Raw genomic sequence first — 18,415 nt, 5'->3', positions numbered from 1 at the left:
ATTTGAGGGAATTATTTCCAGTAAGAAGGAAGAACATTTTTTTCTGTCATCCTCAGAAACCCCATTTACAAGGATTTGGTTGAATAAAACAAAATAATCACTTTTTGGAAGAATTCAAATATCAACAAGATTAATTCAGAAATAAGATTCTGAATTTTGGAGTAAATGGCAGCAGCCTCTGGAATGGGAGCAGCTGTGTTACAATAGGTATAGCAGGCATCACTGCTGCTGTGGCAGCAATGCTGCTCTAATGGGCATTAAATTGACATGATGCAGACATCCAAAAATAAAGTTCAAGTTCAAGGTTGTGCTTGCATGGGATGTGCCCTTAAATGATCTGTGTTTATGAATGACAGATTGTCAAAGATGGGAATTAATAAAGCAAAGCTACTGCTGTAACTATACAGACTGAATTGGAAGAGCCAATAAAAATCTTCTTCCTCCTTTACCTATTCCCTGACAATTGCATTTAACTGCCACACAGAAGGAGCAGCAGGTAGCTTCTCCTGGGGCTGGAGTGCCTGGGAATCATCACAATATTAGACTTGATATCCAAGCCCAAACATATTTACATTAGAGTAGATCAAATCAAAACTCAACTTGAGACCAAGCATTACCTGCGTCAAGGTCCACCAGGGTGTCAGGTCAAAGAAAATGGTTTGCCAGAACTTTTCATGACAGAAATTAGAGTCTCAGAATACAGAGGTGCAAAATACTGCTACAACCATGAGTCAAGCAGTTTAGTTTTCCTGAACAGCATTCTCATATTCAGCACCAATAGAGCTGATCAAAAGGTTTTCTGCTGACACATTTTAAGAGAATATGGAGTTTTGATCAAGCCCCAAACCACTTTTTATATTTTTTCTTTTTAATCTAATGTCTCTTAATGTTGTCAAAATCTAAATTTTTTTCACCCACTAGTTACTCCTCCATTGCAATAATCGAGCAATTTAATGCTTATGACAACTGTCGGTTGCTATTAAAATAATTGCAGCAATGTAGAGTCACCAGTTTTACATGTTAAGGATTAGAAGGCAAGAAAAATAAAATTTAGACTGCAGATACTTCATCTCATCACCAGAACAAGGGTAAATAAAATCAAAGTGAAAGTGTTCATTAGACACTTTAGAGAGACCAAGAAGAATTTATTGCCATTTCTTATGATGGAACATATTCTCTTAAAAAGAACTGGCAAACCCACTACTTTTTGCCCCATGAGTTTAGCAGATACCCATACAAAGCCAGAGAGCAGTCCTATTTAAAACAGGGACTTTTACACAGCCCTTTTCTGATATGAACTCTATTTTTCTACTTTGCATTAATTAGCAAGGGTCATACAGATATCAGCACAGGAGAGAGAAGACAGCTCTGACTCCTCAATGTGATGGTTTCACTTCTGCCTTTCCAACCAACCAACTATCCCCAGTTATCTGGGAGAAAACATGATGTTTTCATGGAGCTCAGCAAGCCAGGGACATGCAGGCTTCACAGCAGCTCTCATAAATCTGATTGCATTGACTTCAGTAAAGCCAAAGTGATTTTCATCAGCTGAGGAACTGGTCTGACCTGTACAGAACAGGCTACTGTGCACAGTAAAAGCCCAAAGGCTGAAACACTGAAATCCAAGCACCTAGACATAGATAAGAGGGGAACTTTTAGCTCCTTTCAAATATGCAACAAATTTCCGTGGACTTCAGCACAGCAGGAACTTCCCTGGTGGCAAACTAGGGCTAATTCATTGGCACCATTTCAGCTACATTGATTTATTCCAGATCAGGTTCCATCCTTAAACTTCTGTGGTAGTGGAGCATATATTCATGACCTAATCCATTATCACAGCATAGAGAAATGGAAGGAATGAAAGCAGCACAAATGAAGATTTTATCACTTAAATAAAATTGAGGGCTGTTATTCTTGATATTTATTTCATAGAATCATTCATTTCTTACCTCACAGATACAAGCGAGCTATTGTTCAACTTCAGTTCTCTCAGATTAGGCAGATGCACACCTGTGGGAACAGAATAAAGAATCACTTTGCGGACCTGGGATTAGAGTAAAGAAAAATTCTGACAATTACAAGTTGAAGCATCTAGTTTTACAAGTATTCCTTAGCTGTTTCTAGCAGGCCTGTGCTGGACTTCTAAGAAAATCAATGAGATTATTTCACTCAAAAACTATTTCATCCTTTGCATTTTTGAAGCATATATGTATTGTCTGCATGACTACCCAATTACAATTTTTGAACCCCTCACTAGAAATTCTGATATGGCACCTTGCCAGACAGACAGCAAAATAAACTGGCTTGATGTGTGACTGTTTTCTTTGGTCTGATTTCCATCCTGTTGGACTTTTAACTGAGTGATACTCTGCAGAGCTAAGGGATACTTTAGAGTATAGCATTCCATGACCTGTTTAATGGCAAGTACTGATGGACTTACTGGATACATAGCCAAGAAACACTGCTTCAAAATATAACTTTGAATCAAACAGCAAACACATAATGATCCATTGTCACAACAACCTCTTTTATGTTTCACAGGTCCCCCATATGCTACATTTTGCAAAGCATTGCTTTCTTCTTTTAATTTTCTGGATACAATTGTTTACCATTGAATTGTACGAGTTTCATACCTATAAAACTCTCAGTATTCTGTTGTTGTTACTTTAATTAATGCTTTTTTTTTTTGTGTCCCTGAGAGACATTTGCCTTTTTGATTCACTCTAAAAGTATCTCTGAACCAAAATCATACACCAAGTCCCTCTGAGCTGCAGAATAATTTAGACACAAGCTCATGTCTCAGTAACCATTTCTTATGGACAGTAGCAAATGTTTACCCATTCCCACTAGCTGAGTTTACTCAAGACTGGTGAGCATCCTCCAGTATAACATAAAATCATGTAGAAGTAATATCAATTTTAGACAATTTGCATGATTGCTGAAACATTAAAATGTGTTCTCAGCAAATATTTTTATGAGTTCTCTGAGTAATCACTGTCTGGCAAGGGTGATTTACCAATGTCCAGAAGGATACCAGTCGAGTCCTTTGCAAATGATAAAAAAAATAGAAAGGGGAGTGGGAGCTCAAAAGCAAAGAAAGGAGGTAATGTTGCTCATTCCCCAAAGAGAACAAGAGCATTTATATCAAAAACATTTTAATAAATCATGTTTTAACAGAAGCATTATCTACATCTCATGTTATTTTGGAGTGATCATAATGCACATATTGATCTTCATTATGTGCTGCAAGTATTTAAGTTCATGTCTCTTCAAAGCACTTTTGAAAATACAAAAAATTCAAAACACATTGTGAATTTTTTTAACCTTCTTTTTCAAGCACTTTCCACAATCCACAAAAATTAAGAACAAATTAGAACACGCAATCCTTGTCCTGCAGGATATGTTTTCTCATGTCAAACAAGTTTTATATGTTTATATGTATATATGGCAACAAAATAATTTGGAGTCCTGGCAGAGGAAATATTAGGATCTCTGTTAATTACTCACAGCAGTCACACTAGCTACTGAGCAAAGACTCCCTCAAATATAAATATATAAATCATGGCCTAAGAAATTCCTCCCCCCCACCCAAAAAAAAATCTAGACTCTAAAAAATTTCTGTCCTCTTTCTGACAGGGATAGAGAGATTAAATGTCATGCCCTGAAGTGTTAAAGGAAAAAATGAAAGGGATTCAGTAGCCTCCCCAGTCCCAGCTCAAAATGGAGTGATAGTGCCAGGGATTCAGTCAGAGATGTAAAAGGGTTACCAAGCAAAGGGTATTGCAAAGCATTGCAAAGCAAAGGCGTTTTAAGGACTAGTGTTAAACACAAGATTTGAATGCAGAGTCAAGAGAAATGGAGATACTTGCTCAAGAAAAAGCTTTTCACTGAATGCATTTAGGGTTGGCTCAGGAAAGAAGCAACTATTAAACGATCTGAAGAGGCCAAGTGACAGGCTGATAATACAATTTTCACATCTGGTTAATTCATTATTGTAACTTGATCCTCCATCTCAGATTTTTTTTGCACTTTGGCGCAATCTATCCCTGGGAAGTTGTACAGTGTTACACTTTAATGTGTGGTTTACTGGCTTGAAATAGAAGTATACAATGTGAGGTGGTGCAAGATTCTGCCAGCGATATTCTGCAATGTATTCCTGCAAGTCTGCAGGTTCTTCCCTCCTGTAAGTTTTATATCAATATGTAATTGTTCTTTGGTGCTAAGAATTCATTGTTCCATTGATTGTGCTGGTTTTTAGAGTCCCAAATCCTTATAAATAGATTAGAGGCCAGAAGTTTAAATTAGGAAGAGAAAATTATAAAATGAAGGTGGACAAGATACTTATCCAAATGTGACAGTGTATTTCTAATTTTCTTAATTCTAACCCTCATGGCATTTTTCCTCAGAACAAAGGCACATGATACTAACATATAAAAATACTCTAAAGTACAACACTATTAATTTCTAATATTAATTTTAGAAGTACAAGTGGTAGATTCCTTATCCTGAAACTGCCTTCCTTTGTGTAATTTTGATTTTTAAAAACAAGAATGGTCTACAGAAATGCTAATGATTGCAGGACAAGGCTGAGAATTCAGAATGACGAGCAGTGTTATCTCATCTGTCTACGATTCCCTTTCACTAAAGACCGGTTTTATTACATGGCTCTGAAATTACTAACCACCAACAATGTACTAGTGTTAAACTATTCTACTCTACCAATGGAACAAAACTAAATGAAAGGGCAGAAAGAAATCAAAGTGCAAATTACGTGAATACAAGTGATAGACACATACACTCAACAACACTGCCTGAAGTACTGCGCTTCACAGGCAGGGTAGCAGTGTAGATGTCTTTCCAAGGTGCCTTGATACAGCTGGTGACATTCAGAAAACTGAGTAGGAGCAAAGAGGAAGCAGCCCAAATGCCAGTTTTATGATATTCTACAAGTTACAACACTTCTAACACTTGCTGTTTACAGTATGAAGTATTCTTTAAGTAGCATAATATATCTCTGTTTTTCTATTATTAACAAAAAGTCATCATGGTTTGACTTGTGTCTTTCGGATTATGGACTTGTGAAAAACAAACAAAAGAAATTACTGACAAATGCTTGCATTGGCATCAGGCAACCATTGTGCTTTGTTGATCCTACAACACAGAACAGGCATATGAAAACAGGCTGTACTCTTCCAGCAAGAGCAACCTGATATGCAAATTAAAGAGTCTATTTAGTTCATTTGAGCTGTGTTTGATCAAGTAGGATACATCACTTTGATCCTGTTTCTACACATCCATTATTTTGCACATTTCTGGGATGAACTGGGCAGTACAACTGGAGGTGAGACCACAGCCCTTTCAGGCAAACCCAAGGCAGTTGCAGTCAAGCTACCTGACACAGGGATCTCACAGGAAACACATCAGTGCAGGGCTTCACATAAGCACGCTGTCCCAGTACTGACTTGTGACTCCTGGAGACTCTGTCCAAGCCCTGCTGTGGGGCTTGTCCAAGCCTTGCTCAGCGAGTTTGTCAGCACCAGCTAAGCCAAGAGGGTCCTGGGCAGCAACACCTGCGCCAGACTTGCTCGTCCAGCCTCTGTGCTGCTCCCTGGCCATGCAAGCACCTGCTGCTGCCATGCTGGCTGCCAGCAAAGGTGTCCCAGCTCTGCAGCCAGAGTACCAACAAGCAGGGCAAGAGGAAAGAGAGATGATGAACCTGTGTGAGAAATAGCACATGGCTACTTCTGAAACCTTGGCAGAGCTTTGCCTTGATAAAATGCCTGCAAGGGAAGTGGCAATCTCCAGACATGTAATCAACTTAGTCTGGCCACCAGCAGGCAACAATTCAATAAGGACCAGTGAACAGCACTGTGGGTAACTTGATTTGGAGCTATTAAAATTACTTAGAAATAAGAGGACTATGTAGTGTCTTAAATGACTCTATTCCACCATTATTTTCAACAGGAATTTCTATGAGCTCATCATAAATGCAATTCCATACCTGTCAGCAATCAAAACTGAAGGGATAAGCTAATGAAAAGGAAATGGTCCCTCTGAACATAAATTGAGGTTTACATGCAGCTGAGGAGCATAAAAATCAACTCCAAGATATGCAAAGCTGGATACAAGACTTGCCAAGGCATTCAGTGTTTCATCTGTCACTCAGCAAGGTGCACTGAAAACAGCTAGAGAATTCAGCAATTACCCCAAGCCCTGCAAATATTCAGATTTAAGCTCTGGCATGAAGCCTTTCCTTAATTTTAAAACTGATCACATGAAAATATTTCAGTATCAGTCTTTTCATTTTTTAGTCCACACCTTGTCCCTAAGAAAAGTAACTCTTCCTCCCCACCATGTCATGCCATTTTGTAGAGGCAGACCTGACAAACTGGCCAAGGTTAACAGGATGGTGCTTTAAAGTTTAGCACATCCCAAAGTGGAATGGTCTCGAGAAAAACATAAAGCAACAAGTTTTAAATCACTCTGGAAATCTTTAGGCCCTGAGTGTTTGTGTTACAGTCTGTAACACCGGCTGTAAACCTTGAAATGTTTCTCAAGTGAAAACTGTGGTGTAAATTTGGGATTTGAGTGCTGCAAGGTTCCAGGTGACTCAGAGTTATGTGCAATCTCGTAGCTTTTAACATTTTCACCTGGGCACTTAAGACCTTGCCTGGCCTATTTTATCTTTACACATAAAACCAGTCCAAAAAACATTGTTTACTGAGTGTGGACTGATCATTCAAACAGTTTGCTGATGATAAAGATGCTCTTACCCACCTTTCACAACTAAGGAATACAGTGAGAGCAAGGTGAAGTGGTTTAATATGCGTATAAAGAAAGCTTATTAGACAGATTTGAAATGCAAAAGCAACACCAAATTACAGAGTAGTCCAGGCTGGCGGGATCAGTTGGAGGTCTCAAGCCCAGCATCCTGCTCAGAGCCAGGTTGTCTGTGAGATCAGGGTGCTCAGGTCTTCACCCACTTGAAAACATACCAGGATGAAGTCTCCAAACCTCTCTGGATACTCTATTGCTTAACTATCCTAATGGGGGAAAACTTTACATCCTGTCACACTAGAATATTTGTCATTCCAGCTGGTCTGCTTCTTACCCTACTGTTTTCCTCAGGCTATTTCTCCAGACCCCTGTGACCACAGACCAGGTCAGCAGCACAGTTCCAGGGGCAGACAGCCAGCAGGGAGCAAGCAATGAGCCCAACAGGTTCAACAGCAGTCTTGCTTGCAGTGTTTACAGTGGAGGTGCAAACTGCTCTGCAAAACTTCTAAACATTTAGGCCTTAGTCCATGTGCCTAAAAATCATCTGCCGTGTGAAAAAAAATGGAAAGAAACTAAAGTAAACTTTCTGCCCTAGCCACCTGCTGACATTTGCAAAGAGATTTTCACAGGAAGAAAACTCAGAAATGCACCTTAAAAACAGAAGGAAATTCAGAATGGTCTTAATGTTCTGTTATTCTCAAAAGCAGTGGGGACCTGCAGGTGCTGGTTTTTACAGCCCTCAAGGGCCAACTCTTGGTGTGAACAGTGGGAGATAAACAAGATGGAAATTATTTGCATCATGGACATAATGTTCTGTATTCTGTAAAGGCTGCAAAAGCCTAACCATGGGTAGGAGTAAGGATTTATTCCAGTAATGGAAAGGAAAGGGAAGTAGAGAGTAATGAAGGTGAAACATTTTACTAGCCTATCACAGCTAATGTAAAATGGCATAGGAATGGGAGTACCACTTTTGAGCATTATAGAAATGGCATAATGAGATTTCCTTATCAACTGGATTAGTTGAAACATGATTGAATAGATTATGATCTCTGAAAGAAATGGATGTAACTTACCTTAAATTATCAAGTGCCTATGAGAAAGAGACTTATTTATGAAATAAACAGAATAACCAATACAAAGGGGCTATATATACAAAAACAAAAGCCCCTTTCACTGTTCTTGCTCAACCATTCTTGACAAACAGACATCAAACGACCCATTAAAGCTAGTCGGCTGTTACAGTAGTCATTTGCATATGAAAAATTAACTGCTTGTCTGAAAGCACCAGTACACAGTTTTGGGGATATGACTCCTTTTCAGCACAGAAAATATTACCCTGCAGTAGTTACTCAGTTTCAATGTAGCAGAAGAAAGACTTGGGTGTGGTAGGAATCCGCATGACAGAAACTGACTGCTAGTACTGGAAAAAAAAACTAAGGCTTTACATTCTCAGTGTTAACTCTGCTACAGAGGGAATTCCTTTGGTACTTCTCACTTCCCTGGTTCAGTGATGATGACATAAAAAGAATGACAAGTGTTAGGGCTGCTTGGGGTTTATCAAAATGATGTCTCTACAGGACCTGCCTCCAGCTCATTTTCCAGCACAGCTCAGTGAGGCCGGGTGCCAAGACAAGCTGCTGGAAGCATAAGCCACCTGATACCACTAGCAATTCCCCAGTCACAGGGAAATCTCACAGTGGAGAGAAGCTGACCTTTGGCTCCTGTTTCACTAAAGACAAGAGTAAATGCTCATTTAGGGCCTAGCATATCATACAAGAAAAAATTGTCCAAACTAATTTGCTTTAGACAGAAGTCATGTCGCTCATTCCATTGCCAGAGTTTCCAGTCCTATTCAGAGCCTCACACAAGAAGACAGAGATCAAAGAGTGTGAGGTACAAGGAGATCCTGTTTCAAGAACTCATGAGAAGGGCAATACTTTTCACTGGCTGTTAGTTAGTGAATCCCCAGTCAAGACACCATGAAGGAAAATTCAATATGATGAGCAGAATAAAAAGTGTTTTCTTACCAAAGTTCCCCAAGCTGATCTCTCTGGTGTCCACTTGCATCTCTAGGGCCTTCACTTGCTGCAGATCATCTACCCCTGCCAAAATTTTCTGTAAAGATAAGCAGAAATATATGTGTACTCTCATGCAATAAACCAGATGTCACAGCAGCAAAAAGGTGTAGAAAGATTTTTCAGTGTTTTGTCAACATATATTTCAGGTCAACATGGCTAGATGTGCAATCACATTGAAATGAATGTAGTATTCAAAGCCCTTTCTTCCTCGTAGCCCCAAAATATTCTAGTCTTCCAAAACTTATATATGCAAGGATGTGTGTGTGAATGCAGACTCTTTCCTAATCTTCCCTAACATCCTAAAGTCTGTGTTGATACATACATGTACATTTTGTCATGGCAGAGGTAAGCAGGAGGAACAAAACAAGCAGAAGCTATAGACAGAGGAGAGAGGGAAGCTACGACTGCCAGTGAAACACACAGCAAGGCTGTGAAATCCTAAGATGCCAAGCTGCAACTCCACAAGGAGCTGAAGCAATCTCGCATTACCATTGCTCTCATCCCCTCTTTCTTCCTGCTAAGATCCAGCTTCACTCTCCCCATTTTTCCTCATTCACAGTGCATATCCCACCACCTCCTTTGCATCAGCCTAGCTGCATGAATTCAACAAAGCACACCAGAAGAACCATATCCTTTGTTCTTCATGGGTTAATGGTTCATGGAGGAGTCTGAAACAATCCTTGAGAAATGAGAAGCAAGGTTTATTTGTCATGCTAACTGCCTGAAATTGCTGATGCTATACGTAGTGATGAAACTTCTAAATTTTCACCTTTCTATGTCAAAGGAGCTAGGGTGTGGGGCTGAACATGTCCACTTCAAAGAAATGTCTGACCCTAGCATTCAGTTTCCTCCTCAATGATGCAACCAAGAGCAGGGGTTGAAAATATTGTCACCAACCATTTGGGCCTTTACTTAAGGTGAAGGCATAAAGCCATTCAGTAACCACCACAGAGAGGAGACAAATTTTCTCATTATTAAAAAGGTACAACATTCTTAGGTTTTTTTAATAAGGGAGAACTTATTCATTAGAAGGGAATGTGTAGGACGACCTCTGCTTATGAATTTTGGGAAGAAAAAAACCCACAAGAATATCCAGTTAATTTTGCAAGGAAAAAATGGTGGTTACAACATTCCTGCTCATTAGGTAACATTTTTATTGTGCACAAGTGACTGCGACTTCTGCTGATGTTCCACATCCTCTTGCAAAGGACCTGAACCAGTCTGAATGTAACTGAGATGGCAATCCAAAAGCACATGGTTTCCAGAAAAAGCTGAGCATTCCTTCTTGAAAAGCTGTCCCCCTTTATAAGGTCTTGACTTGCACTCCTAAGAAACAGAATTATCCAATATCTTCAACTGCTTTTGAACTATTTTTAAAGCATTATGTTTAAAATTGTTTTTTAATCTTATTTTTAATCTTTTTTTTTTTAAACTGTGATTTTAAAGAGCCTGAACATAAGAAAACTTCTAAGACACTATCCCCATATGCAGCCACCACAAAATTTGTTTTGCTCTTGCAAAGGCAGCAAACTTAACAGCTACAGACAGCTTTCTCCCTCCAAGTGAACACAAGATCTCTCATGGCAAGACACATTTTGCAGTAACCCTTTTCAGCAGATGACACTGTCTGTCACGTAGCACGAGATTATGTGTGAAATGAGAGCTAGCTGATATCCTGGCATAAAACCATGCACTCAGACGGCTGGAATTGGATACAAGCTCACTGTCATTAAAGGAAGAAGCTTCTGAAAAATACCTCCCTGCCCGCCATCAAAATAGTTTTAAGAGCCTACATCAGAACAGGAAGAAGTCTCAGAATAAGTAATAAGCTTAGGGTCACACACTTTGTCAGTTAAGTAGCAAAAGGGCCTGATACCCCAAGGAGTCTTTGCTCCTTTTTTTGTCCTTTTCTCCTTTGCTGTCTGCAAGTTCCCCGCATGCTGTCCTTCACCTGCTGTATTCCAGACCGCCTCCCTTCACAGTTCTGCTCCCTGATCTTTTTTTTTTTTCAAAATCCAAGTATAAAATCTGCATGAAGTTATATTCTCTCCTTGTCTAGGGTTCCCTATTCCTTTTTCTCATACCAGGGATTACCAGTGTCATTCCCTGCCCTCCTTTTCCTCTTCCTGATGCATTATTTGTACCTTTTCCACTGCCTGAGAAATGAGCTGCTTAGTGCACCAGTATTTTATACTCCAATAGGCAGAACTTTGACTCCAGTGCTGGAAAGGATTATTGGCTGTCATCACCAGCTCTTTGAACTATAGATAGCTGCCTTGAAACATGTGCTAATCAGATGAGACAAACTCCATATATTCTCAGTGCCCACCTCCCTGTTCTGCATTTCCAAGAGTCTCTATGACAATCTTTGCCCTTCCATCTGCTGATGGTGAGGAGATGCTGGGACAGCTTGAAACCAGTTTGCTGTGGGATGCACAAGTTAGTGTAGTACATGAAGGAAATGGGAAATGCTCTTGGGTGGAGGACATGAGCTCATTTAAAGGCACTAAAGCATTGAGACCCCAGACGTTGATTGTAAGCGAGTCAGCAAGCTAAGTCCAGGGTGGCAGTTCAAGAGGAGGATACATGGGGAATGGCTCCTGTAGAAGATTGTTAGGACATTGCTATTCTCCAGACACCATTCTTGGCATGCTGGTGTACCTGCAAGTGTGATACTTCTCATGTCACAGCTAAAATTCTGACACCAGGAATGGGGGCCATTTAGGGAAGGATGGGGAAACATTTAAGCAAAGATGAAACCTATTTAGCAGGATCATCTATTTGTGCTATTGTTTAATGTCAAAGCATGGGAACCTCCATCAAAACTTGAGAGGAGGGATATTTTGGATGAATTTTGCTGCAAGAGAAAAAAAAAAATCATGACCCAACATACTGAAGGGGTCATCAGCTTGGACAGAGAGATGTCTGAAAACATGTGGATAGAAGTGATGCTCAGTGCTCTGTCTCTCTTCATTCCTAGGGCCATCCTAGGTCTAGGAGAGGCTCCTGCCCTAATTCAGAGGTGTCCCACTGAGGTTTCAGGTACTGACTGCCTGCCCCAGCTTAATGGGATGTTCTGACAGCCAGGGACAGAGTGTCTCTGCCTGTGCCCCAGGAATGCTTACAGACATGAAGGTGATGTGCCATCTAGGTGTTTCTTTGGCTGTTTCCAGCTGCTTAGCCCCCAGGTAGAGCAAACAGAAAGGGACCAAGGATCTGTTCTAGGCAAAGAGTGGGATATATTCACAGCTATTTTAGATCAAAAAGATACTTTGAAAAAACCAATATAATCCTAAGCTGAGTGTTGGTGTTCAGAGAGGACTCTGCTTGCCACCCATCTGCAGCCCTGCAGGGTAGGTATAAGTCAGACAGAGATGTTTTCTGAAAAAAAAAAAGAATCAAACATCAAAATCTTTCTGGCACGTCATGTTCAAGAAGGTGGCCTGAAAGGTTGATCCTGAACAGCAGTTTGACACTCCACTGTAAATTTGTTTATTTAAAAGGACACATTTCCATGGTAAAGCACTGCACAAGTCTTTGAATATGCTTTGAATACAGGGTAAGTAAAACAAAGATGAATAAAGCTCACTTTACATTTTTCTGCCTTCTTTAAAATAGGATTAAAACTATTTTTCATGAAGAATCTATTAGTAAATAATTTAGCCATTATTTTAAGAAGCAAGTCCATGATGTTTCACAAACCATTCCCACCAAACAAAATGTCTAGCTAACTGGAGACTACACACTGGTTTGGAAAGCTTCTTTTCTGACTGACAAGAAAAGCCATTAAGTATTCTGCAAAAAATTGCAAGTGAGAAATACTTCTGTGCTTGCAGATCTTCCCAATTGGTGGAGCAGTCACCTGGGGATGGTGGGAAATCCAGTTCAAATCCCACTTGCAGCTATCCGTAAATTCGTTAATGACAAATAATATCTGTTCAGTCAAAACTGACATACACAACTGATGTCTTCTCTCTTCCCTAGATTTTTCACATACTCTAAGAAAAGTAGGCATGTTGCTGAAGAACAAGTTGCATGCAGCTGTCAGAGAAATATTTCCAGCTGTGCATGTATTTTGCTGATCCTGGTTAATTTGGCTAAGACAGGAATTCCAGAGTGGTGCGCTTGTTCTCTTTGAATACTACACCTGTATGCAAATACTAAATTCATGTCCATTCATGTGTTTATTGCCTTTTTTTTTCAAATTCCCAACTCAAGTATAATCTCTCCTTCACAAAAAAAAAAAAAAAAAAAAAAAAAAAAAAAAAAAAAAAAAAAAAAGGTGCTAAAAGTATGACAAAATATTTCTTCTAAGAAGAAAAATATTGGCAAATTAATAGGCCTTAAGTGATGCAATGCAAGGGAACAGAACTTCTCTGTGGTCCCACATGCAAACTTCCTTTCAAAAGGGATAAATGCTGCAGATGCCCAAAACTAAAATATTTAGCTGTATTTCACTACTTCCTGCATATACACATAAATACATTCTTCTCTCAGCTCAGATGAAGAGATTAGCTAGGTGCTACAAAAAAGATTTTCTTGGCTTATATGGGAAGTGTACAAGAGGGCAGTAAATGCGAAATTTAAGTAGTGGTGGATGCATTAGTAAAGAGGTCTTTATTCTTGTGCTGAAGACCCAAGTCATGCCAGCAGACCCACATGGATAGGCCCTTGCCTTGTCTTGCTATCTACAACTCAGCTCCTCACTGACTCATGCTGGGGAGTCACAGTTCTGACACCTTTTTTAAACCAGTACTAAAGATCTGATGTGGCAAGTTGCTGGGAAATCTAACTATTGCAAACTTCAGCAGGCATGAAGGGCACCACAAGATGGGAGGTTTGCTGATCTCCCAGAAAAAGCCTGTGTGACTTCTGTAAGAGGATAAAAACTGTTTCAACTATGTGCTGAATTAACAGGCAAGTCAATAGACATTCTTACCACAGTTTTTGCTTAGATTTGTTGTAAGGATTTACTTTCCTTCACAGAGATATAAAAAAAGTCATACTGAAACATTAATTATTTTTCCTATCTAGGAATTAGGTACACAGACAGCAGCTACAATCATTGTTCAACTGAACATGGAAAAGTCAAGACGGTAATGTCATTTTATGTTAGGCACTGGTGGCTATAAGTAAATGAATATCTGAGTTTTTTTCATATAAAAGCATGCATATGTGTGTGCATGCATATAAATACAAAGATTCCTGATGTGAAAATTTGAATGTAAAACATCAGATGCCTAAGTAGAAGGCTGAACACTAATATAACAACTACAAGCCTTCACTACTGTAAAGGTATTAGTGTTAGGAGAGGAACTTATAAAAGGAAAGCTCTGAAACTGAAGGAGGCTTTGTAATATTTTTTTCCCAGTTCACAGTATTACCTCTACTATCTGCTGCCTTGAGGAATCTGATCTAACTTTGAAACTAGCTATGCTTGGAGCAGAAGATCAAACTTGCAGACCTCCAGAGGACCCCCCAAAAAATTATTATACGTTTCTAATGAAGGATGCAGCAGATCCAAATTCAGTCAAATTCAGTTACTTCCATTCCCTTACTCTACCGAATTTATCAAGATTCTGCACTTTCCTGATGTCCAGTTTTTTCCTCAAATCCAATTATCTTACAACTGTGAGGAAAACTTTCTGCAAAAGAAAAAAGGAAACAATTGAGCCACTTCAGCAAGAATCCAATCTGTTGTTCCAGGACCCTCCAGCATTTTCTTTTTCCCATGAGGATGAGTGCATACCATATGAAATACACCCTAACCTCCTGAGCAACAAAACTAAACACCACATCCGAACACGTGTTCCTAAGTTTGGTAAACACGATTAGTTGGAACAGGATCAATAAAAAGCAAAATTAGAGAATACTTCCTTTCTTCTCTAAAGATCACACACAAATGTGATTGGGTTTTATAATGTGACAATGTCTGGAAGATCATTTGACCTTGTAAAATGAGTATCTTCTGAGAAGTGGAATGCTTTTAGTGGAAGTCAGGAAAAGATCCTTTGCAAACAGCAGGGAGAGAACAAAATAAAAATATGATTAAAGACAGGTGGCGCCCTTAATTTCAGTTTCTCCACATTTAATGAAAAATCTGTGTCACAGCCCTAATAGAGTTAAAAATTAATTGCCCATTGTTAGCCAGTTTTCAGAACAAAGTGAGAATTTGCTCACCCTGGTATTCTACAATATCTGACAACCATGCATAAGGATGGACAGAGCAGGGAAATATTGATAAGAAAATAACTAGGAAAATATAGAGCTGAAAATATTAATAGGACAAGTACAAATGTAAAAGCAAGAATGCCTATTAATATAGAGGAAGATTAAAGAGTACACCAGAAAATTGATATTGATACTAGCAGAAAGAATAAAAATGACATCTAATAAAAATGACATCTAATGATACCAACCCTTGCATCAAAAGCTTTTGACCTGTATCTTGGATGAAGGACATTCAAATATAAAAAGATGTTACACAACAGTGCAGCAAGAGAGCTGGCAGCAAGAAGAAACTAGAAGATGTGGTTAACATAATGGAAATATGGAATCATACAGGTTTTGACGTGAACATTATGCTGAAACAAGGCTACAGAAGACTGTACAGAAACTGTGGTAAATAAGCATAAAGTCTAAGTGATAGGATCAACAATGGAGATGAAGAAAATGGGCAACAGTCCAGTGGTTTTGTAGAAGTTGTCTTTTGTTCTACATGGTCCAAGAAGGCAAAAAAAGGAAAGGGGAAAAAAAAAAAAAGCAGTCTAAGCCAAACTTTCCTCGCTTTGGAGGAAAACAATGTAGCAAGTGGATAAAAAGTGAAGGAACACAAGTGTCATAAGTTTTAGAGAGTTCTTAATAATGCAGACTGCTAATGGTTTCACTACAAAATAGACAGCCATCCCTCTGGAAAAAGGGCATAATGACTCAAATGTGCAGGCAGAAATCAGGCTGCAGGCTGCAGTTCAAGGTGCCAAATCTACACAGAATCTGCACATTTAGACTTTGCAGCTTCCCCAAACTCAAACCAAACTGATGCACGACAGACCATTGTGAGGACAAGGAGTAAGGCTGAGTATGTGTTCTCAGGGAAAAAACCTTCTTCAGGAACATCCATAATGTGTTAAAAAATTTGCCTACATAACACTACAGAAGTTGCCTTTATTTGAATGTAAAACAATTTTACTTTAATGAGCCTGTATTTTAAAAGTCTATTCATTTCCTTCTCAAAGCACTTCAGTGGATACAATCAATAACTCCTAAAATATTCACATAAATAAAACAATCAAAAAGATACTGCAATTGTATTGATTTAAGCAAGACAACCTTTCAAACCATTTGACTGTCAATGGCATGTGGGTCCTTAAAGAATTATGCATGTGAAAACTAGTTTTGTATTAAATGTTGGAACATTCTGAACATTTGCAAATCCAGAGAAAGTAAATTTATGGCAGCAGTGGTTTCCATTTGATCAACATAAGGGTCAGAGAATAGATAGATGAGGTATGTTATTAAAACAAGCTATAAACACTGTGAATGTTTCCTTGACAATGTCATGTAGTTTTTCCTCTGAGCAGGAAGTATCCTAGCTAGGCCAACACAAATGTTGAGTTCCAGGACAGGAAATAACTGTGTCCAGAAAAATTAGCAGGACGGTGTACTTCATTTAAAAGAATCTTTAAAATGAGATACCTTACAAATGTTAAAACCCACAATCTCAAAAAATGCAAAACTCAATTATTTCACTTCTTATCTACATTTTTAAAAGTTACAGAGCAATAAACAGCACCTTCATGGCATGTAGGTAACATTGCCTTACATACACTTTTCTGCGTACAGTTTGCTGTAAATTAAAAGCAGCAGAGGTTCAGAAAGAGAACTTCATGCCAATGAAAGAACTTCCAGAGGGTTTCATTCAGAATTGATTGAATCAGAGGGCAGTTGTTTTGGTTACTCTAATGGGCTTTGGTTCGTGCCCTAACAATACAGACTAATCTAAGAGGTTCCCATCAGATTTATACAGGCTGTTGTAGGCCACAAACATATTAGACTGGTCCAATTCTATGCCAGGTTTTAAAAAAAGACCAAGAAGTAGTCAGAGGTTCTCACAAGCCCAAGGAAAGTGAATGGCACAGATCATACAACCATGCAGCAATTCTTCTCCAGAATGCTTAAAATATCCACTCTGCAGAAAGGAGTTTTTTCACCTTCAACCATTTTATAAACACTAAAAGACTTGGCTAATTAGGGAACAATAGTTCTGCCTAATCTACAGCACCTGGTCAGAATGGTGGCTGGTATGTGGCTGGGGAGTGGTGTAAACCCACAGCTGGAATATGCTCCTCTGGAAGCTCTTGTCTCTCCACTGGTGCAGTGGATACACAGGGGATTGTGGATGCTTGCAATCACCACCCTAGCTGTTGGGAGCACCTGAACCACAGCCTTGGTAGCCCCATCTGTCTTTCACAAATGCTCCCCAGCAGAAGAGAGATTCTTCTATAGGTCTGCAATACAGAAAGCCTCTCTCCTCAAGCTCTGCTCTCAATTCTCCCTTACTTTAGCATGGAAAAGTGATGTTGTTTGGTCAGATCCTACACACCCCACAAGATTTCACCCTTAATTAGTCCTGAGCAAGTACAATTCAGTGTGCAAACAAGTATTCTTTCACAAAGCGAATTCCTTCATGAAGATTTCAGCATGTGACTCTCTTTCAACAGGCTACATAGCAAAATCATTTCCCAGCCTAAAAGGGAACATGGCTTTCAAATATGCTTTGAAATTCCTCCCACTTTGACATGTATAGAAAGTACTTCTATCATTTGCAGAATATTTTAATTGGCTTCTTAGCAGGACAGAGGATTTCACTAATTTGGAGGAAAAAAACTTGTGTTTTAAAGTCACATTCCTAATCTCTAGAACAAGATTAATGTAAATTCCTTTTCTAAAGCTAAGATTCAAGGTACTCCAGATGGCATTAATGAGATCTGTGTAGACTATAATTATTCTACCTGTACTTTTCTTCACGCTGCTTCAAGAACCCTGGCAATAAACACATCTACAATCATGCTGGGAATACTTTTGATATGAAACGAGGTGAAAGGAGGACAAACATTTGATATACTTTCATAAGACAGAATCTACTTTACACAGAAATCTAAATGTCAGAGAGGCAACAATCCACAATCACTACAACAGCAGCTGGAAGGTTAATACAGCTCTGTATGTGCCAGTTTGCCTCTTCCACTTCATTAAAAAGTTGGATGTCTACTCACCAGTTTCCTGGGGGAAAGATGTTCATCCATAAGCAGCTCTCCGTCACCTTTAATCAGCAGACTGGGATTTCGGTTGCCTTGCCAATTCAAATCAATTTCCTGGTCTTCAGATGAGCCTGGATGAGAAACTCTGTCAGGATTCCACTTCAGGTCCATTTCAACATGCTTTGAACAAAAGGGTAACAAGCAGTCTGATTTTTCTACCCGTATTTATTATTTTCCTGTCAGCAAAATCTATTTTGACTCCCATTGCAAGACAGAAAATGCCTATAGAGATACAGGTTC

General features: G+C 39.1%; 1 protein-coding gene across 11 annotated transcripts in view; it reads right to left on the bottom strand.

The window, feature by feature from the left end:
* LRRC56 (leucine rich repeat containing 56) overlaps positions 1-18,415 on the bottom strand; it is a 59,073-nt gene that overhangs the window by 29,636 nt on the left and 11,022 nt on the right. For 7 of the 11 annotated variants that reach the window (XM_053946398.1, XM_053946409.1, XM_053946405.1 and 4 more), the window contains exons 3-5: positions 18,131-18,295; positions 8,805-8,892; positions 1,950-2,010 (exon numbers count right to left, since the gene is read on the bottom strand). In XM_053946398.1, the coding sequence (XP_053802373.1) occupies positions 1,950-2,010; positions 8,805-8,892; positions 18,131-18,286 (305 nt within the window). In that variant the 5' untranslated portion in view covers positions 18,287-18,295. Of the gene's footprint in view, positions 1-1,949; positions 2,011-8,804; positions 8,893-18,130; positions 18,296-18,415 lie in introns of those variants that run through there. The other 4 variants (XM_053946406.1, XM_053946408.1, XM_053946407.1 and 1 more) reach the window with 2 other exon arrangements.

The sequence above is a fragment of the Vidua chalybeata genome, chromosome 6 (assembly GCF_026979565.1).
Source record: "Vidua chalybeata isolate OUT-0048 chromosome 6, bVidCha1 merged haplotype, whole genome shotgun sequence".
Taxonomy (NCBI): Eukaryota; Metazoa; Chordata; class Aves; order Passeriformes; family Viduidae; genus Vidua; species Vidua chalybeata.
The sequence above is the reverse complement of the archived record's forward strand: the minus strand, read 5'-3'. Positions and strand labels throughout refer to the sequence as shown.